This window comes from Corapipo altera, unplaced genomic scaffold, assembly GCF_003945725.1.
Source record: "Corapipo altera isolate COAL_440 unplaced genomic scaffold, ASM394572v1 271, whole genome shotgun sequence".
NCBI lineage: Eukaryota > Metazoa > Chordata > Aves > Passeriformes > Pipridae > Corapipo > Corapipo altera.
Window position 1 is genome coordinate 1139735 of NW_020884935.1, and position 21634 is coordinate 1161368.

At 49.8% G+C, this 21634-nt stretch overlaps 3 protein-coding genes across 4 annotated transcripts in view; 2 read left to right on the forward strand and 1 right to left on the reverse strand.

Annotated features, from left to right (window-relative positions):
• Positions 1 to 7788: 7788 nt before the first annotated feature.
• Positions 7789 to 19875, forward strand: P2RX5 (purinergic receptor P2X 5). The gene is made up of 12 exons (XM_027660253.1): positions 7789 to 8031; positions 9995 to 10145; positions 11783 to 11854; positions 13267 to 13342; positions 13674 to 13770; positions 14159 to 14239; positions 15005 to 15143; positions 15761 to 15897; positions 16158 to 16251; positions 16771 to 16836; positions 17051 to 17133; positions 17565 to 19875. Exons 1-12 carry the CDS (start codon positions 7895 to 7897, stop codon positions 17638 to 17640), a joined length of 1209 nt encoding a protein of 402 aa, XP_027516054.1. The 5' UTR covers positions 7789 to 7894; the 3' UTR covers positions 17641 to 19875.
• Positions 19876 to 20577: 702 nt separating this feature from the next.
• On the reverse strand, positions 20578 to 21429 carry EMC6 (ER membrane protein complex subunit 6). 2 transcript variants are annotated; one of them, XM_027660307.1, is made up of 3 exons: positions 21410 to 21429; positions 21228 to 21285; positions 20578 to 21104 (listed from the first exon to the last, which is right to left on the reverse strand). In XM_027660307.1, exon 3 carries the CDS (start codon positions 21068 to 21070, stop codon positions 20738 to 20740), a length of 333 nt encoding a protein of 110 aa, XP_027516108.1. In that variant the 5' UTR covers positions 21071 to 21104; positions 21228 to 21285; positions 21410 to 21429; the 3' UTR covers positions 20578 to 20737. The 2 variants fall into 2 exon arrangements, with proteins under 2 accessions (XP_027516108.1, XP_027516107.1); XM_027660306.1 differs by lacking the exon at positions 21410 to 21429 and having other exon boundaries at positions 21228 to 21376.
• Positions 21430 to 21524: 95 nt separating this feature from the next.
• The window catches only part of TAX1BP3 (Tax1 binding protein 3), a 3940-nt gene continuing 3830 nt past the window's right edge, over positions 21525 to 21634 (forward strand). Inside the window, exon 1 of the mRNA XM_027660227.1 lies at positions 21525 to 21629. Within this exon, the coding sequence (XP_027516028.1) occupies positions 21591 to 21629 (39 nt within the window). The 5' untranslated portion in view covers positions 21525 to 21590. The remainder of the gene's footprint in view (positions 21630 to 21634) is intronic.

The window sequence follows — 21634 nt, forward strand, 5'->3', positions numbered from 1 at the left end:
TATATGTGTGCATATTACATGTTATAGAATTCTGTACGTGTGCATAGAATATGATGTGTGTGTATACATGTGCACATGTGCTCAACACATGTGTACAGAATACACGTGTCACTTTACTGAGAGGGTGATGAGGCCCTGGTGCAGGTTTAGCCTGGGGAAGTTGTGACTGTCCCTGCCCTGGCAGTGCTCAAAGCCAGGTTGGATAAGTCCTGGAGCAACCTGGTTCTAGTGGGAGGTGTCCCTGCACATGGGGGTTGGGAGTAGGTGATCTTTTAAGGTCCCTTGCATCCCCTTACCACTTTATGGTTCTGTGTTTACATCTGTGTACATGAATACAGGTATTCTACATGTGTGAACATACACACGTATTTGCCATGCACGTATGGTTCTGTTTCCCACCCCCACAGAGCAACAGGGAAGTTTTCTTCACGGAGCTGTCTCCCAGGAGGCACTCAGTGCTCAGCAGAGGTGCTGCAGCTCTCTTGCTTCCTCCCGAAATTGCTCCTTGTGCAATGACTCTTAGAGCACTCCAGGCTTTTGCTGCTCCTGGTGTTGTCACAGCCAGAACTCAGGCTATGGACACGGGACACAGCTTGGTGGCAGCACAGGACCATGTGCTTCTTGCAGTCTGAGTGAGGCTTTGCTGAAAAGCAGCTGAGGTTTCATTCCTTTTGTTTCTTTTTCCATAGTTCTTAAAAAGCAGAACTGTTCTGCTGGTCCCTGGAAAAATCACCTTGAGCAGAGGACTAGAGCTGAGTCTGAAAGAAGAGGTGTGAGGATCACACAGGCAGCTGGGCCCTTCTGTTGGGGCAGGAACAAGTGGGACATCCTCGTGGTTTTGCTGAGTCTAGAGAACTGATCAAGTCCCAGAATTAAATTCTGGACCTTTTGTTCTGCCACTGAGTTTAGTGAAATCAGGTTTTGACTGTAGGACAGAAGCAGAGGGAGGTTATTTGCTAGTGCAGATCAGAAAAGCTTTTAGGGTACTTTATTAACTCTGTATTGATGCAGCCAACACAGAGGCCTCCTGTCCTCTCAGGGATTTCAACATCAATATTCCCTCTCTTTCCCTAGTGAAGACATGTTTTTTAATCTGAAAGATTGGCACTGGTTGTTTTTCAGCTGCAGGTTAATCAGCAATGTAGAGAGTTTGGGGAAAGAAGATGCCTGGCCAGACCCTGTGGTTGGCTTTAGCCAGGACCAGGAGTTCTTCCTGAGCAGCAAAATGATCTCAGGCCCTCTCAGGTGTTTGCTGATTCCAAAGAAGGACAAAGATGGACACTTGGTAGTGTTCCTATCTCTGTCCCTATTTGTGTGGTTGTTTTATTTCTGTCGTGTTTGCTTGACCATAAACCCCACAGATCTAATGTGTTTATAGACAGCAGTAGATTAAACAAAGATTGCTCATTCAGACCTTCAGAAGACAAAAAAGTTCCTGTCTCCTTTGGTTTAACCAATATTGTCTGATGCAAAACTAACAAGCAATCTTTCTCTCCTTTTTTTTCTTTTTTTCCCATAATTTCTTCTCTGAATTAAGTTTCCCTGATTACTTGGATCCCTTTTGTTGTCCCTGAAGGCTCTCAAGGAGGTCAGCTCTTGCAGTGGGTAATGATATTTTCCTTTTTAGATGTTTTTTCTTAAATGCATTACAGAGTTCTGTGACTTGTAATTTCCGGTGAGTGCCATCCGACCATTTAATTCTTTGCAATCACTGCAGCAGCTGCCAAACACATTTGCAGTAATTGGATGGCACTTAAGGGATTAGCCAAGACTGCCAAGACTCAAGTCATCCAAACCACAGCTGGGTTTTTGTGCTGTTTCCATGGGAGCCTTGCTGTGTCGGCTTCTAAATTTATTTGCAATCTGCATTTTGAATCACATCCCCTGTGCAAAAGCCTTGTCGACATTTGTGGCCTCTCTGCGTGGCCCTGACTTTTGTGCACTCTGACAGTGGCACAGTTATGGCACCTCCCTGAATGACAGAAAATTTGCAGATGCCCCTTTCAGAGTCGTTGAACGTCCGACCCCAGCCAGGTTTAAGGTGTTGGCAGCTGTTTGGGGTCCAGGTGTCAGGGGCAGAGAAGCTGCTGCAGATGTTCCAGAGGCCTCTGAGCTGTCAGGATGGTTCATGACCTTTATGCAAAGGTGGCAGAGGGTTTGCAGAGCCACAGCTTCTTGGTTTCACCACCGTGGGCCCCATCACGTATTCAGCCTTGAGTTTCTTCACCGTTTTGTGCTTCCCATGGGAGGCCAGGATGTGTTTTGTGATGCTGCTTTAATCAGGGATGACACCAGCTGCTTATGTCTTTCCCATATGCCAGGAAGACTCCCAAACCTTGGGTTATAATTCCATCAGTGTGCTCAGAAGCTGCTGGGTTCATGTTGGAACGGAGGGAATGCTATGGCCTGGTGGCAGCAGGAGAAAGGGAGCTCTGCTGCTCAGGAAAGCTTAGCAGGAAAAGGGCATCAGTAGTTCTTCATTATTAAGTGCAGGGTGTTGACATGAGAACATCGAATAGGAGAGCTTTTCTGGGCTCAGAAGCCTGTTGGGGCAGCTTTATTTGGAGGTAATTGAATTGCAGCCCAAAGGAGACATTTCCTGTCCTTTATTATAACAGAGTGAGCAAGCTGGAATGATACTGCCCTGCCACAAGCAGATTCCTTTGACCCTCTCCCTCCCAGCTTGGCTAAACTGGCTCCAGTAGGTCTGTGCAGCACAGCTGGGACACTTCAGCCTCTGCAATCAGCAGGTGTAGGGTGAGCTCAGGTGCCAGGCTGAGGGGGCTGCTCAGGAAACCTTTTCCTCTGGGAGTCAGGTCTGAGCAGCACCTGTGTTTCCCTATGGCTGGAAGGAGTTACCACTTGGTAATTCCAGGGAGGAAAGGACAGAGGCCTCAGTCTACACTTTCTACCTGTTTCCTTGAGGAAAGTGAAGGAAGGGGATGAAGTTTTCTCCTCAAGGTAAGCTCTGGTAGGGGTATCAAGCCAGGACCAGTTTCTTGTCTTTCCAGGTCAGGAATGACACGTGTTGACAAAGAAGTAAATACTGATCTATCTGGTGTATTCAAGAGCAGGGCCTCACCTTTAAATCAGTGGTTCATGTGAATACACATTTTATTAAACACATTCAGCTTTCAGGCTTGGATTCAACATTCCCTATTTTCCCAACGATGCTTTTATTGGCTGACTTTAGAAGGTGAATTCGTTGCAACACAGCACTGCACAACTCTGCTATCACTGCACTCAGTCTCTGAGCAGTGTTTTATGTGCACTTTAATTCCTGTTACCTGTTTCAGTGCCAGCACTGTCACAGAACAGGGCATGATGGCTTGGCTTCATTAGATGTGCAATATTTTTCCTTCCTCTCTGTTCCTCTTCCTCCAGCATTTTCCTTCTTGGATTGGGGGAGAGGAGTGGGTAAATGTTCCAGCTAATAATAACAACACTCCTACACGCTGTAGAGGAGATTCAAGACTTGGGGAATAACCTGGAATGCATTCAAAGGCTGTAAATGGCTCTCCTGGAAGTGGAGAGCTGAATCAAGGACAGAATATGTTCTGGAACTTCAGAATTCTTCCAGTTCTCACTCCTACAGACAGTTCAGGATGCTCCTGTGGATAATGACAGATTCTTTCCACAAATTCCCTTTCCCTTGTGGCTGGCTGTGCAGCTGTGCTAGTTAAGAGGACAAACACAGAGGCTGATTTACCCTGCAAAGTCACAGCCAGGGTTGCAAGAGAAGCTGAACAGAGCATTTTTCACTGTGGACTGCACACACATTTCTTTTTTTTACATCCAAACCCATCACCTTCAGAAAGCAGCTCATGCTTGGTGGTGCTGATTTCCATGTGTTTCCGTGTGTACGAGCTGTGGTTTGAAAGCAACTTCCTCTTCAACCTGTTCAACCCTTCACCTTGTTTTTTTGTAGATGTTGACTTACCAGTATGACAGTATGAGAAGAAACCACTAATGGAGAGAGCTGCCCTTCCCACTGTTCATTTCCTTGCCAAAATAGCTTGTCTCCTATTTACATCCTCTCCTCCTCGTCTCTCTGCTATTTCAGTAGCTGGTCTGGCGCCTGTTTCTGAGGGATGATGGACCTGCATCACTCAAACATTTGCTGCAGGAGCATTTCAGTGCTGGAGAAATGTCTCAGCATTTATGAGTCAGCCCCGTGCCTTTGGGAGCTGATGGTTTCTGTTGCACCTGACAGTCAGTGAAGGGTGGGTGGAGTGGGAATCATGGAGAGAATTGATGCCTGGGGCTGACTATTTGGCTCTGGAAGTGAACAAGACAAGTGCTTAAAACAGGCACCTCCAGGGCTCTCTGCCACTGCCTGGAAAGCATCTGGTCTTCTTTGGGTGTAATTTAAAGATATTACTGGGCTGATCTTGAAATCTTTCTATGCCACACTATCATAGAGACAGACGTGACCTTACTGTGTTTCAAGTGCCCCTGGATCAGGGCAGGGATTTAAAGTTTAATTTCCACAGTCTCTTAATGTGGCATTTGCAGCCTCCTGAGCGAGCTGAGATCAGCTCCAGGGCAGCTTAACACCAAGGAGCTGCTGACAGGTGGAGGGAAAGTAGGTGAGGAGCAGTCTGGGCAGGCAGGGATGTCATTAGTCACGTGGACTCACAGGATACATGAGACAATAACTGTGGACAGTGTGAGGAATTAAGTACAGGTGTAACATGTCAGGAATAAAAAATAGAGAAAAGGTCAGTTTCAGTCCTGTTTGTGATTCCCCCTGTGAGAATTTTGGGGCTGAGAAAACACCACTCATTGGAATGGAGCAGAACCGTTTGGTTTTTTTTTTTTCATAGCAAATTCAAAGCGTGGGACTCATAAAGGAAGAGATCTTGCAGGGAAGATCCAGCCTCAGTCCCTTGAGAAGGACTAAGAGAAACTACATTTTTTTTTATCTCTCACTGATGATGCATTGATTTTTGTTAGGTTATTTACTCCCCCGCTGCAAATGAAACTGCTTATGTTTGAACACCCAAAGACACTTCAAGAAACACACCAGCAGTCTTGATTTCCAGGCAAGAAAAAAAAAAATAAGGCTGTGAAAACCAGGTGATGAAAACAATATTTGTGAGAGCGTTCAAAAAAGTACCAGCTAAGTTGTTTTTGCAGCTCAGCAGCAGCAACAGCTTTGTCAGCAAAAATTTAGCTCGTACTGAGCAGCATGCAGAATATTCTGAGGCACATTTGATAAAAGTTGAAACTTTTTGTTCCAAAACAGCTATTGCAACTGTACTCCTACTTGATGTTTAAAAAGAACCAAGAAAAGTATCAGTTTTACACCCTCTTTTTTTATTTTAGTGGTCAAACCTGGTTGACATCTTGAGGCCACACCTAGAGCAGAACACTTCTCACTCTAAGGAACATTTTTTTTCTAACCTGTGTAAATCTTTTCTCAGATTAATTGACCTGGAAATTATTACAAAGACTCAGAGCAGACCTGTGTCTGTGCCACCAAGTAAAACCAGGCCAGGAGGTAACACACTGTTTAACTGCTGGCAGGTTTTGTGGTCTGATCTCAGTCTGTGCAGTCCCCAGACAGATGAGAAAGATGGAGATGGAGAAGGGGGGGTCTTAAGACACCACCAAGGGCTGAATTGTCTCCTCTGGTGCTTCATTTGTCCATGAACTTGTGTGTCCTCAGTATAGCAGGAGAGATGGTTGAGGCATCTCTCTCTTTAGTCCTGTCCCTGGAGCAGATCCAGCAGGGCCAAGGCAAGCAGGGGGTGTTCCTGTGGGACCAGACCCATGGTCAGAAATGATGCTTGGCTGTCACATCCTTGAAAAAGGTCTCATCTAGGGGCAGATTGGGCAGGAGATCAGGTGGTGGCTCCTTTAGGATGCTCCTGTCTCCATCCAGCTCTGGTTCCTGGAGCTGGGTCAGTCTCCCTGAGCTCTGACTGCTTGGCTCTGAGGTTTGGGCAGTGGAGAGGGAAGACAGGCTGAGCTCACTTTTCCTCCTTACTCATTTCTGGATTCATGGACCACTGTGGTCTGCTTCCTTTCTGCAGGAGCGTGTTTTCAATGAGGGTTTTGTATTATTTGGTTACTGTATGTTTTAAGATTTTATCTGTGCTTCAGGCTTTCACACAGAGGACCTTTAAGACTGGATCTGGTGATGGTCTGGTCTGTAGGAATCTGGTAAGGAGTGGTGGGTGCAATGGCCAAATACGGATCAAGGAAGAGGTAAAGCATGAAGAACAGATGCTTGAGAGGGAAAGAGGGCTCCAGGAGGGGCTTGGGGAGCAGCCAAAATGCTTTGTGAGCAAAGAGGGGCCGTCCCTGGGGGGAATGCAGGCAGGGAAAGGAGGGGTCATGGCAGTGGGAGAGATGAGCAGGACCAGCCCTCAGCTTGTGCTGAGGCTGAAGGGTGGCTGCAGTGTTTGGGAGTGGGGTTGGGGCTATCCCTGAGCCAGGGGTGGCCTCTCCCACACTCTGGGCACATGTGGGGGAGTGGATGGGGGGTGCACAGGAGTGGGGGACTCACTCCCTGAGCAGCCCTTCACCCCAGGAGCCCCTTGTGACAGAGCCAGTGCAGAGTGGGGCTGGGGAGTGCAGCAGCCACAGGGTTAAAAGGAGGCCACAGGCAGGTTTGTGCTCTAATTTTGCAGGTGCTGGAGAAAGGCTTCTTTTGCTTTGCAGAGAAACTCTAGGGATGGCTCTGGCATGAGGCACAAAATGAGTGGTTTTTTCCTTATTACGCTGTTTGTGATTCTCTCGTGATTTGGAGCAACCTTGTCACACACTCATTAAAAATCAGATCTAGCTGTTTAGATTTGATATGGAATTTAAGGAGGATGAAGGACAACATTTTCATAAAACCTGAGATCTTGAGAATGATTCTCCCAGGGAAGAGAATTTGGCAGGGGAGTACTACAATTGGCAGTACTAGTAACGACTTTATTGTTATTACTAATAGAAATAAAAGGAGATACAGGACCACAGTAACTGTTAATGGCAAACAAAGGTAAATTGCAGGAAATTATATTCCTCCAAATGAGTTTAGCCAAGTTTCTGGCTCTTTCTGTAATTCATTGCTGCAGTGAGCTGGGGAGCAAAGGCAGTTGCTGTGTCATGGTTGGACCATCAGTGGCCTTGTGCTGTTGGTCTGTAATGACTGAGGATGGAATTGGGGCAGCTCCAAAAGCTCCAGAACCTCATAAAACTGAGAGTTGGGTCTTTAGCTGTCAGAGGGTGACAGCCTTTGGGGTAAGGTGTGACTGGCCTGGCTGGGAACCTCTTGCCCACATTGTTTCCTGAAACAGAACCAGCCTGCTTGCCCCATCTGTCACCTGTGCTTGTTTCCTCAGGTCCAGTTTTAAGAAATTATTGTCTGTGATGATTGATCCTTAACCACATGCAGAGTTCATTTATTAGTTCCTTAATTTGGGGATTTGGTGGGGTTTTGTAGTAGCCAGGCAGATATTTTGGGTGACTGTCAAAGACCTCAGTACACGTGTGAATGTTTAAGAAATTAAAAATTTAACCCGATGCTTTGTCATCCTGTAAAGGCTGAAGAAAGACTTTAATCCTTAGCAGTGAGAGACTATAACTGTGTCACCTTGGATGCTGCAACATGCTATAACGTGTTTCATTCTGATCATTTTGTGATGGACAGGAGCCTGGGGACAGAACTGATGGGGGCAGGGGGGTTCCCCCAGGGGATGAATCAGCTGGAAAGCAGCTCGGGGAGGATCTGATCTTAGCGCAGCTGCTGGTTTGTGAGCCGAGAGCCGCCGGGGAGCAGCTGACAGGAGGGAGGAGATCAGTGCGAGGGGTTGGTGTGTCGGGTTTCCAGGCAGGGCACGTGTGGGGAGCGAGAGCTGCGAGCGCTGCTCCAGCCTCCGGAGCGCGGCGAGCCGGGACCATGGGGCAGGTGGCTTGGAAGGCTTTATTCCTGTCGCTTTTTGACTATAAAACGGAGAAATACGTCATTGCCAAGAACAAGAAGGTGGGGATCCTCTACCGAGTGGTGCAGCTCTCCGTACTGGCTTACCTGGTGGGGTAAGGATCACCCTGTGTTTCACGTGCTGCTGGGGTTGCCTTTGCTCGCAGTGCTGTGTAAAGATCAATGTAGGATACTCTGCACACAGAGACAGCCTGCTGTGCCTCCTGGTTTTAATGCAGATAGCCAGGCATGTTGGTACAACTGGATTTTGTAATGTCTAGTAGGTTATATCTGGTTTTTCACCTGCTAGGGATCACTAGATTCGGCTCTACCTTTCAGATTAAGGTCTGGTTAAAAATAGCCCCAGTGCCATTGTGGCTTTGTACTGCATTATTTATACCTTTATTTCTGTATTCGGTGGGAATGGTGCCAAACCTTAACACCTGACTCAGTAGGAACAGTAGCATTTATGGCCACGGTGCTGAGCCTTGGGACACAACTGGGTTATCTGCAGGACAGCATGACATGCTCAAGCCTAGACGGGAGGGAACCCAGCAGAAAGTGGGAGATTTCTTTGCTGGAGTGGGCTGCAGCAGCCGGGACTGTGGGGGCTGAGGCAGCGGGAATTTTGGCTGCCTTGCATTCATTTCAGAGCAGGGTGAGCTGGCATGGAAATAGCTGGAGCAGCACTCAGGAAAGGCCCAGTTCTGTAAGAGGCTGGTCACACTGGTGTGTAATGGGCACAGTGATAGTCCTTGCAGGCTCAGACCCGGAATTATCCAACCTCTATGTGATGCTTGTGCCATCGCTTCCTGAATTTCTGAGGCTTTTCAGAATGTGATACCTAAGTCTGTACCCTCTTTGTGCTTCTGAGTCCCTTCACCTTTCTTGCACCTCGTGTTTTCACTGATTAAATATAGCAGAGTCATTTTTACGTGCTGGGTTTATTTATAGAAGGCTGTGCAGTCCCAGAGCCCGCTCTAGTGAGCAGAGCACGAGTGAAGTCTCAGCAGTCTGGCACGGACTGGCTGCTAAAGGAGCAATCCTGTGGATAACACTGCCGAGGACATATCCTCTGTCCAAGAGGGATCCAGCACGACCAGTGGCTGTGAGTGGACAGAGACTGGCTATTTTCCTCCCTTGGCATCTATTGCCTTCTGCAAACCCTTGGCACTGATGGTCCCTGCAGTGACTCCTTGGCTGCGGTTACAGCTCGGGAACATGTACCTGTTCAAAGGCTGGCTTTGGGTGGGGACCATCAAACCCCTCTGGATTGTTTCCTGCCACTGCCATTTCTTCCACTATTCACTGCAGAAAATAAGGGTCTGCTTTTGAGCCCTCCTGGCAGAGGAAATGAGTGTTCTTGGGAAAACGGGAAAGTAGGAAACTTCACAGGGGTGGGGAGTGTTGTTATCCAGGTTTGTGACATGTAGCAGGTAAGGGGCAGTGTTGCCAGTGCTGCTCAGCCTGGGATGGCTCTTTTCCTCCCTGAGTGCACTGCAGGTCAGTGCACTGCCAAGGGGAGCTGTGCCAGCAGAGCCAGCCTGGGTCCCTCTCCCAAAACCTGCCCCAGCACCCTCAACTTCTTCAAGGGTCTGAATATTCCCTACGGGTTAGGAGTATCCAGCTCACCTGCAGGAGTTGCATCTCCCCAGCTATGGATTGTTGCTGACTGGCAGCCCAGTGGCAAAGGGCTAAAGTGGGAGAGTTGTGTCCTTGTGAAACCAGACACACTTCACTGCAACCTGCAAAAGCTTGTTTTGTTTCTCACCTCGAGGAAAGCAGAGCCCTGTCCTCCCTCTTTCCTCTTCTGAGGTTGCTGAGTGTAGCACAGGACAGTGAGGTGGGAGGCTTTGGTTTTTTACCTCATGACCAGTTGTTATGTATTTCCCCACTGTGGATAAGCACAGCTTGTGTCAAACAGTTTATTCTGTATTTGTGGCAGCAGTTGCAGAGGGTTTGGTGTCACTGGCATGCTTGGATTTACTCTTGGATGGTGTTTGACCTTGGTGTGAATCTCCTCTGGTTGACTTGTTCCCTGAACATCCCCTAATGCTGCTGCCTGCTGTGTTCACACAGATGGGTGTTTGTTGTCAAGAAAGGCTATCAGGACACAGACACATCTCTCCAGAGCTCTGTCATCACCAAGCTGAAAGGGGTGGCCTTCACCAACACCTCGGAGCTGGGGGAGAGGCTGTGGGATGTCGCAGACTACGTCATCCCTCCACAGGTTGGCATCACCCTGTTGCTGTTTTCTGTGCCACTCAGCTTCCAGCATGATTGAAGTGATGTATCCAGGTCTTCCCTGTGGATAAGCAGGAGTTGAACCACAAGAAGGCAATGCTGGGCCTTCTCTTAGGTCTTTCCCGCAAATACTAAAGCAACCTGGTTTCTCAGGTCCGTGATGTTTGGGAAGCAGAAATCCCATGGATTTCTCAGCTGAGCAGTGTCTGCTCACCTCTGTTCCTGGATTAGAACAGGTGTGCACAGAGCAGGGGGAGGTGGAAAGAAAATGTGGTGCAATTAAGAGTGATGAGGGTTGCTGGAAACGTGTCTGGTTAAACCTGCCCTGCTGCTTCCTTGGCTTGGATACAGTGAGATGCACAGGGGAGAGGTGGCAGCAGATGTGGCCCAACAGTTGGAATTTGCCCAGCTGTGCTTACCAGGGGCAGTTGTGCTTTCCCTGCATGGAAGGGTGTGAGGGGAAACCCAGGGTCCTGTGTTGACAGGGCAGAAAGCTATAAATTGAACAATTTAACTGCCTGTACATAAGAATAAAACTTCCCTTCCTCCTGCTGCACTCCCCAAATCTGTGACTGTGCTCTCTGCTTCCACCAGTTTCAGTGCAAAGCCTCAGCCCAACATGTGCTGTGCAGCAGGAGGGTTGGGAATGTGCTTGTGGTGCCTCAGTCCCAGCCTTGGGGACATTGAACAAGTGGCTGGGGTGCACACTCAGGGATGAAATGGTGGCACTGACCAGTATTTTAACTTGCCAGATGTTTCTCCTGTGCCTCAATGGTCTTGTTGCTGCATGTTGGTTTACTGGGAAGCCTTGTAGTGTGGTGGGCTGAGTGAAGAGAGCCAGCTCTGCCCCTGGGCTGCTGTGCTGTGCCACCCAGCCTGTAGGGCTGTGGCTTCAGGAGCACAAATATTGTGTCCTGGTGTCCACCTGCCTCCAGCAGCCTCAGAGGTGTTAGACCATGGGCTCATGGTGATGTCTGTGGGCTGTGAGACCACAAAGCCTCACAAGCTTTCCTGCCCCATGTGTGAATTGGTGTTTTACTGCTGCACATCTCAGCTCAGCCGTGAGCTGCATCCTGCCTGGGTTTTGAGGAGTTCCTGAATGCCTGTACCAGTGCACTGAGTGCTCTGCAGACTAATGTGTGATCTCTGTCATGTCACTTTGGGCAGAAGGGTCCTGGTGGGTCTGGGTGGGCTGGTGTGTGCTGGAGAGACCTGGGTAGTAGAGCAGGAGGCAGTGAGGGCTGGGAGAAACCCTGTTTCCTCCAAGCTCTGTTCTCACGGAGGGAAACCCGAGATCTCTGATTTTTATCTGCAGCAGGCAGGGCTGTGTGTTGGAAGGGGGTTTCTATGGTGGGTGTGGGGTTTTTGTGAGAGATGCTCAGGGCTGCCCTGCCTCCCCCCAGGACCGTGGGCTGGCTCTCATGGTTGTGTGTGCACCCACAGCAGGAGGGACCTCATCCAAACAAATATGCAGACAATGGGTGCTGTTGTATCTCAGCCTGAAAGCCCTCTGAAGAGAGGGAGGTTGTAGTCTTCTGCAGAGAGCTGCATCCTCCTTTTAACAAGTACTTTGAAAATAAACCAGGTTTTCTAACCTTTCCTGCTTTACTCTGTTTATTTTAGGGTGAAAGCGTCTTCTTTGTCATGACGAATCTGATCGTGACCCCAAACCAGAGACAAGCCACCTGTCCTGAGGTAGGAAGAACTGAGCCCCTTGGCCCCCAGACCCCTACAAAACCAGGGGTAAGAACTGACAGAGGACACCTGGGGAGCAACGACCAGAGGAAGGACGGAAGGCGAACGGTTTTTCTCTGTAGTGTGATATCTCGGTTGGGAAATCAGACTGGTTACTGCAAACCTGGGAGGCTCAGCTGTCTTAATTTCCAGAGGCACTGATCATGTCGAGCCTTCCTGACTTGAGGTGAAGGTGTTGGATTTCTGCCCAAACCAGGCAGTGATTGCTCAGGGTCAGAGAAGGCCGTGGGAAAACAACTTGAGGGTGACTCAGTGTAGTTACGGGTAGAGGAGACTCTCTAAGAGCCCCATCCTGGGAAGGGCTGAACACTCAGGCTTTCATTACCTTCCAGACACAGGAGGGTTCTTAGCACCTTCCAGAACATGCCCTGTGGGCCAGAGGGGTGAGGTCTTTATGTCACGTGGAAATGTCCTCTGTGGAGATGTGGCTGGGGGAGGAGGGTGCTGGCAGTGCAGGGAGCGCTGTGTCCCTCTGGCAGAGATGAATTTCCAGGGCCAGGAGCACAGCTGGATTGCTGAGGACACGGCTGTCCTCTAGTGGCTACAGGAACCCACAGTGCAGCTGGGAGAGGAGCAGTTTAGGGCTGGAGAGCTCGTAGCTTAGATCCCCGAGGTAGGGTTATCTCTTAGAGTGAAGCACCGTGGCCTCTAGGCTGGTTTTGGTGAGTGCCAGGTAATGTTCTGGGTTTTTGCACAGTCTGTCCCTCTCCAGACTAAGCAGAACCCAAAATCAGGACTGTGTGTAAATCCTGGTGTTCCTTGGTGGTGTGATATGCCGAGCTGTTTGCATGACCCACAGTTACCAATTCAGCTGCATCTTTTTAGTGTTCATATTGAAAGGGAGTAAACAATGTTAGCTTGAATCTTACTAAATAGCTTCAACTTTGTAAGTTTGTAGTTCTTACTTTTATATTGGTTAATGATAGGAAGAAGGAATTACATTAACAAAACATGCAGTTGTGTTCAGTGACCTTTACACCCCAGAGAACTAAAAAAACCAGAAGATTGTTTAGGTAGACAAAACTAAATCAAGTTATCTTTAACTAAAGATTTGATGTCGATGTCTTGTAAAAATAAGATATGAAACTATTTCAAGGATTGTTAGGTAGAAGAAATTTAGGTTGTCTTTAACTAAAGATTGATGCTGATGCCTTGTATCAATAAGACTGTCGGGGAGGGGCTTGGGATGCTAAAGTCTAGAAATGCTCATGAAATCTTTGTTTCAATATAGAGAATTCCCCCCACAGCAGCAGCACTTTCTTACCCCTCTGAGTCCTGTGTCCTGTTGCAGGTCTCACTTCTGTCCTCAGAGTTCTGTGATTCTGATCCTGTGATTCTCCTGCACTTTGCAGAGTGCCAGCATTCCCGATGCCCTGTGTCACAAGGACGAGGACTGCCTGGAAGGGGAAGCAGTGGTGGCTGGCAATGGTAAGGGAAGGGTCCTTCCTCCTGTACTGTGTTTGGTGTCCTTCAGAGGCCTCAGCCTGGTTACACTCCCAGAGATCTCTGATTACAGAGAGCAGCAAAGCCTTTCCTTTCTTTACTATCTTCCACTGAGTTGCTGCCTTGCTTACAGCTCTGCGGTGGCTGGGCCAGGGCACCCCGGGCTGCTCAGAGAAGCAACAAGAGGGTGTTTGTTCCAGCTGAGAGGCCCTTTCACAGCAGGGAGGAGAGAGAAAATCATCTATTTTCATGTGCCCTGTAGGCAAGGAGAGGAGGTGACTGCTCTGTGTGACCTTTTCTGTGTGTCTGCTCGCAGGGGTTAAGACTGGCCGTTGTTTGAAAGACAGGGACAGCACCAGAGGGACTTGTGAGATACTGGCCTGGTGCCCAGTGGAGAAAAGATCCAAGCCCAAGTACGTGGCCGTCCTATCCTGTTTCCAAGCTTGAGTTGCTTGGCTTGTGTGTCACTCAGGGCAGTTTCTGTGTTCCCTCTGCTTGGGTGCTTGCTGAATGTTGGCTGTTCAGGGCAGGAGGGAGCTCTACAAGGTCCCCCTGGCAGGATTGGCCCTCTGCTCCCCCTGCTTAGCTCACTGGCTGTCCCAGGGCTGTTCCCAGCTCTCAGGGTGTCCCCTAAACCTGCACCCTCCTCACCAACTCCTTGCTGGCAGTGTGGGAAAAGTGGCATGGCTGGCCTGTTGCCATCCAACCTATTGGATGAGGCTGTTTCTAAAATGGCAATTCAAGATTTAGCATGTGGGCAGGGTAAAAATCCAAGACAGAGAACAAACCCTTCTTTTCCAGGAAACCACTTCTTGGCAGTGCAGAGAACTTCACTGTTTACATCAAGAACTCAATTCGCTTCCCCAAGTTTAAGTTCTCCAAGTAAGTGCAGGTGCTCGGAGATCCCTCTGTCCTCTCCACCATGGAACCAATAACCTCTGTTTGCTCCACTGTCCTTCTCCTGCTGGAGGGCTGGGCTGGGGAGGTGGGTATTCCCTCTGCTTTGGCTTCAGGCTGTGCAGAAACAAGGAGATAATGAGGGCTTGGAGCTTCTCAGAGAGCAACTGGGGAAAGGAAGGCTGTCCTTCCCCAGATGAGGTCTGGTGGCTCCTGCAGCTTGGGATGCAGCACAGCTCCTAAAGCAGATGGACCTGGCATAGTCCTAGGCTGCTCAACAGATATTCCTCCTCTTCCACAAAAATGATGGCGCCTGGACAAGGCTGGGAAAAATGCAAATTTAAAAATAGTTGTTTGCTTTTGCTGCTGCAGAATGACCAAACTAAAGCAGTGTAGAAAGGAGTGTGTTCTGGTTATTCTCCTGGGCTCAGATAGGCATTTCTAGCATCCTTATTCGTTTGCCTTGAGAAACCAGGTGGCCCTGGAGCAGTCTGGCAGCCTGCTCCATGCCAGTCCTTTCTTGAGCCCAGATCCAGATGGCCAAGTCCCTGTCTGTCCTGGAGGTCATTTTGGGAGGGGCAGGCTGCTTTCCCTGGGCCAGCAGCGGGGCGGCTTATGGGGTGACAGGGCTGGTGGCACGGGGCCATTTCTGGGCTGTTGGAAAAACCTCTTGTCTCTGCAGTCTTGGTGCAGGCTGTGGAGGCAAGGAAAGAGGGAGATAAGGCAGATTTCCCTGTTCTCTACATGCAGGATGAATGTGCTGGCAACTGACAATGAGTCCTACCTGAAGACCTGCCGCTACAGCGCCGAGCATCCCTACTGCCCCATCTTTGTGCTGGGGAACATCGTCCGCTGGGCTGGGGGCAACTTCCAGGAAATGGCCTTGGGGGTAGGAGTGTCCCTCGGGCTCACATGTCTTCCCAACTGGCTGTTCTGTGTGCTGGGTGGCCGTGAGGGAAGTCACTGCCCAGGGAATTGCCTCCTGTCCAGGCTGCACTGGAGAGATGGCAGTGCTTAAAGTCAAGCTGGTCCCATTTATCCTGTCCCCGGGGAATGGGAGGCAGGGTGATGTGGGTCCTCTGGAAGAGCTGGTTGGGTCATTGATCTGTTATTCTGGCCAAACCTCTGCCACCAGGGATTCTTTGTTTAATTTCAGCATTACTGCACCACTGGTTTAAACCCAGAATTTCAGGAACTCCATTCCTGCATAAAAGAGAATCTTCTCAATTGAAGTATGGTACAGCCACTTAAGTTAGTGAAATCAGTGTCCTGGGAGAAAGCTCCTCAGATACGAGCACAGGAAAGGCTGGGGTTGTGTGTAGAGTAATGGGATTAATATCACACACCTGAACTCGGCCCATCCAGGGGGGTGTGTGCTCATGTCTGGGACCAGAAGTGCAGCTGTTTTTGTCCCTGGGGAAAACTCGCCCAAGGGCCTGACAAATTTGAAGACACTTTAACCGAACTAAGCTTAAACAACTCACCCTGTCTCTCTCTTTTGTTAAGGGTGGTGTGATAGGAATTCAGATTGAATGGAACTGTGATCTTGATAAAGCCCCTTCTGAATGTAATCCTCACTATTCTTTTAGCCGGCTGGATAACAAGTCTGCAGAAACGTCCATCTCTTCTGGGTACAACTTCAGGTGGGTAAAGAGGAGGCCACGATCAGTACTGCAGTTGGGCTGGGCTGGTTTGACTTCAGGAGTTGGAGGTTGGCAGTGGAGTGGCACCAGCCTGTGCCAGGCACTGCCCCAGCCAAGCACAGCGTGCTGCAGGGGAAGGAGGGAGGGAATTGTGCTCCTGGCAGGCTAAAGTTTGTTTTGACAGGGGAACAGATCTGTTTGAAGAGACAAGTGAATTCAGAGGGGCAGATGGAGTTAAAACCAGCATTGTTGTGTTCCAGGTTTGCCAAATATTACCGGGATGCTGAGGGGGTCGACTACCGGACGCTCATTAAAGCCTACGGAATCCGCTTCGATGTGATGGTGAATGGCAAGGTGAGGTCCCAGGCCAGAATATTCCAGAGCATGGAGAGAAAAAACTTGGGGACATTTCTCAGTGGAAGGCAGCTCTGGGATGAGGGAAGCCTCTCTGGCTTGTCGTAGAAAAGGGCTCTTTCCATCCGTCCACATGGAGCTAACCCTGCATTAGAGAGATGACCTGGAATGCAGCTGAGCCTGCAGCTCCTCTACCTAAAAGCAGGCTCATGTAAAGCCCAACGGAAGTAAATACACCCCAGAGACTTATTTCTATGCATATGCACTGCAGAAAGAAAAAAAGCCTAATCCAGGGATGATGCAAGCTCAGAACTGCAGCCAGGGACAGTTGGATCTGAGGCACACACAAACCTTGACCCTCCAAGATTGTTCACTGCGGATCCGCCGTGGTTGTGTCTGCTCCATGGCAACAAAACACACCCACAGGCAGCAGCAGCTTCCCCTGTGCAGTACCACGCCCTTCAGTTTGTTCAGTGGGTTGTTCTGTCACCGATTCCTTCATGACTTTTCTTCTTCCAGGCAGGGAAATTTAACATCATTCCCACCGTTATCAACATCAGTTCGGGGCTGGCGCTCATGGGAGCAGTAAGTGAATGTTTTGTCTCAAAGTATCATATTGGGACCCAGACCCCTCCTGTAGCTGTAAGGAGGAGAAATATAATATATATACCCCATAAAATGCTTGAAGAATGAATGAAAACACAGCTTCTATGAGTCATTCTTTAATTAATGCTCATTGCTAACGAGATCAGAACACTTCCTCTTCTATTCCAAAAACACAAGTTCTTTCTCTTTGCAGGGAGCCTTCTTTTGTGACCTGGTGTTGCTGTATCTGATTAAGAAGAGTAACTTTTATCGAGGAAAAAAGTACGAGGAAGTGAAGTAAGTGGGTTTGGCTTTGTGTTAATGTCATGGCTTGTTTTTATGAGTAATAGAAATAGGAGGAGATACAGGAGCAGAGTAACTGTCAATGGCAAACAAAGACCCATTCCAGGGAAATATATTCCTCCAAATGAGTTTAGCCAATTTTCTAGCTCCCTCTGTAATTCATTGCTGCAGTGAGCTGGGGAGCAAAGGCAGCTGCTCTGTCGGGGCTGGACTGTCAATGACCTTGTACTGTTGGTCCCTAGTGATTGAGGGTGAAATTGGGGCAGCTCCAAAAGCCTCATGAAACAGAGATATAGGGATTAGCTGTACAGAGGGTCCTCTGGGGTAAGATATGACTGGCCTGGCTGGGAACCTCTTACTTATGTTGCTTTCTAAAATAAAACCAGCCTGCTTGCCCTGTCTGTCACCTGTGCTTGTTTCCTCAGGTCCAATTCCAGGAAGTCATTGTCTAGTCCGACACCAAATGGGAATCAGAGCCCAGACCAGCTGGGTGGGCTCTAAGCACAGCGGTGGCTCTGCCAGCTGGACTTGTGCTCCAGGAAAACCACACAGGTGTGAACCCACACCAGCACTGGGAGGTGGAGATCAGGGATACTGTCTATTACCAGGATTCCCAGAGGAAAAAAATGTCCTATAAAGACCACCCTTCTTCCCTGAGATTTCCCTGGTATCCTGAGCTTGCAACAGTGTGTCGTCACTATGGATTTATAAAAGGATTTTATAAAAGGACAAAGAAGGCACCAAATGAATGTTTTTATACCCACTGATAGATATATCTGTACCTACGCCAGTAGCCAGTGTTGTCCTGTGGCTGTGCTTTGATTCCATCTGTGGGAGAGCCGTGATGGGAACCACCAGTGGCACTTTGAGAAGGGCTGAGGCTGAGATCCAACCTGTCTCCTGCTCCGCTGCCTTCCAGCCACCGCTTCCAGCTCCTGCCTGTGTGACGTGCGTGGTCAGGCGTGAAGCAGCAGGACTGCTCTGGGGCAGGGAAATGTGGAATATGAACAGCTCTCAGAGCTGGGGAAGGGGCTGTTGTCCTGCAGGGGCTGTGGCAGGGTGGGGCAGTCACTCCTATGGGGGTGTGTAACCATTAGGGCTGAAAACGGTGCTTCTCCAGGAAAAGCCTTCCCAAGGTGCTCCGCTCGTCTCAGGAACAGCAGGAGCAGGTCCTGCCCAGCTCTGCACGGAAAACCATGGCTGGGGCCCAGCTGCCTCACCTGCTGCCCCATCCCTGCTCCCAGCTGGCTCAGAGAACCAACATTTCAGAGCCCAGGGCAGGGAAGAGCAGCAGAGCAGGGCTCTGCAGCAAGGCAGGGACAGGCAGTTTTGGGGTTCATCGTGAGAGAAATGGGGGTTAATGCGCTGAAAAGCAACACGGCCCTGGGAGCACCTGCACAGAGGTGGGTTTAGATTCTGCCTCCTTTGTTCAGTGCCTGGTTTCATTTGCTCTGTACTGTCCTTCCTGCATCACTTACCAATTGCTCGTGGTGGGCAGTTCTGGATGGGACACTTAAAGCTTCTGTGTTTCTCATAGTACCCTGAACTGCACTGCAGATGGAAAAGGGGAGCTTTGCCAGGCTACCCCAAATCCACCAACAGCAGGGAGATTTAAAGACATCTGTGCTACTTCAGTGCTCTGGTAACTTCCAGGAAATACAAGTGCTTCTTTGTTCCTCAGCAGAGAAATCAGTCTCACTGCAGCCCATGTTGTCAGTTTATGCTCATGTGGGGAAGTAACTAATTTCTGAAAAGGGCTTATGGAACATCATTGTTTGAAGTCTGCGTTTTCTTGAGCTGACAGGAACTGACTCACCAGCTCCTGAAGACAGCAGTGAATCAATATTTCTGCCTCATTTAGAGCTTGCACAGCATGGCTGAGCAGAGTTCTGGAAGTGCTGACAGTCACCACTTACTGGGAGTCCTTTGTGATAATTGATTGAATGTTTCTGTGGACTCTCTGAATACCAAGATTTAAGGGCTCCTGCTGCAGTGTCCTTACACATTTCTGGACAGAGGGAAGGTGGCCTTCAGGGAGCTGCTGCCATTGAGTGTCTGCACAAATGGCACCAGCAGCTGCACCCACCTCTGCTTTAACTTCTTTGAAGCAGTTGTTCTGAGGTACAGGTTGATTCTAAATTAAAATTCACATGTTAGCAGTGTCAAACTCTGAATCCAGTCATTGATAGCAACCCCACCCAGTCTAGTTCACTCCCTCTGCTTCTGTGTATTGAGCCAAAAATGTAGCTAGAAAATAGAACTAAGCAGTGGAGGTAATTTAGGATAAGCTGTGTACCTCTGACCTCATCCAAAACCTCCTCTCTTCATGCCAGAAGCCTCTTCTCTAGGCAAACACCACTCACCATGTGTGTAACTGCACTAGTCAGGCCTTTCAGAGTTACTAATACAACAGCCCAGGCTTTTGACTGTCAGGGGTTAATTCTAGTTGAGTAATTTTCAGATGGTGAAATACATGGTGAACCCCACATGTGGCATCAAGCCCAGGTACAACCCATGGAGACCAAGCTGCTCATCACAACATGCAGAGCTGACTGTGCTCTGCTGAAACCACTGTTTTAACTTGACAAAACAACCTCCTCTTGTCAGAGGACCAACCAAAGCTATTTCCTGAATTTAAGTCCTCAGGCTTCCAAAATTCCCTAGAACGTTTCCCTTCTTTATACTGTTTAACACAATTCCCACAACCCTTGCTGTTAATAAAACATAACCAGATTCCTTCTCAGGAGCTTGTTTCTGGAGTTTGATTTTTTTTTTCCTCGTTGTATTTAACATACAGCAATAAAATGTGTCCCTTTAGGGCAGTGCTCCCCAAGACTGTTCTGTACAGGGTGTATCAGGTTTCACACATCACCTTCTCTTAGTGAAACTCTGATGTAAGAAAGTGAGTTGAGCAGGGGCAGGGCTAGAGGAAAGGTATTACCTGTATGGTGGTGGAATTGTCCTCTCTGGAACCACAACACTGCACTGGTCACTTATAGAACATGCCAGCAGGTTCACAGGGGTGTTGGTTGTCTGTGGATCATTTGACACAGCAGTACTAAAAATGAGTGAAGTGTTTGACTTGTGAGAGCCCCATTTAGTGACTTGTCTGGTGGCCAGTGTCATTTACAGTTACATGTACAGACAGCACTTGTGGGAGAGAACATTTGCACTAGCAACTCAAATACATTTCTGTACCAAACCTTTACTTACACCTAATTACATGGGTCAGTGGATTATTTCAGAGCTGTTACACACTGCTCCAGCAGGATTTGTGTGTAAGGGCAGGCAGCAAATCCAGAGGGGACTGTAACTGGTGTGTCTTACCCAAAGAAAGGATACAAGGGATTACATTAACCAAATCCACATCTGTATCTGCATTTAGGGACAGAAATTATCCCTTAGCCACCGTACAAACACTCACAGGAGGCATCCAAGTGGTGCTTCACATTCAGTTTTAATTAGAACAGTGCTACTGATTAATTTGTACTCGGACATAATTTACCGACAGCATTAATGACACGAGCCATGGAAAACAGCTTGGAAGGTGAGCTGGCCTATTGTGTAGTGACTTTTGGCAACAGTCCTCGTGCCCCGCTCAGTACACGTGGACCATCCCGTACAGGAAAGTCCAGAACAGGACGTAGGTGAAGAGCCCCCCCACGAGCCCCCCCGTGAAGAGCGGCCGCCGCGACTTGAAGTACTTGTTCCACCGCCGCCCGGCCTTCAGCACCAGCAGCACGGAGAGCAGGACGGAGGCCAGGAAGTAGAAGATGAAGCCGTGCAGGCCGGTGAGGCCGAGGATGCCGGCGGTGGCGCCCGACAGGGCGGACACGGAGGTGCGGCAATAGTCCAGGATGGCCGCGTTGCCCCGCACGGCCGCCTCGCTGATGAACTGCGGCCCCTCGCGCTTGGCCACCACGGCGGCCATGGCTCCACCAGCGACCTCCTGGCTCGCAGCGGCACTGGGGTGAAGCACAGACAAGGCTGTACGAGCCCGACAAGGCTGAAAGAGCCCGACAAGGCTGTGCGAGCCCGCCCGCCCTCAGCGCGCCGGCCCCTCAGCGGCCCTCCCGCCCCCACGGTACCTCTCATCCACGGCGGCGCGCTGCTCCGCGGGATCGCTGCTCCGTCACGCCTCGCACCCTGCCAAGGGACAGCACACAGCGCCCGTCACCGGGCCCGACCGCCACCTCCCGCCCCGCCGGTCCGGTCCGGACCTGCCGGACCTCCCGCCCCGCGGGCCCCGCCGGGCCCGACCCGCACCTACCGCGCCGCCGGCACCGCCCGCCCGCCATCTTGGCGCGGGGGCCGACGGGACGCGGCCGCGCGCGGGGCGCGGCGCGGGAGGGGCGGCACCCGATTGGCTGGAGGTGGGAGGGGGGCGGAGCCGGGCCAGGCGCTTTTGTTCGGGCGGCGACGGGAAGGGAAAGAGAGAGAGGGAGAGAGAGATGGCGTTTGTACCGGGACAGCCCGTCACCGCCGTGGTGGTGAG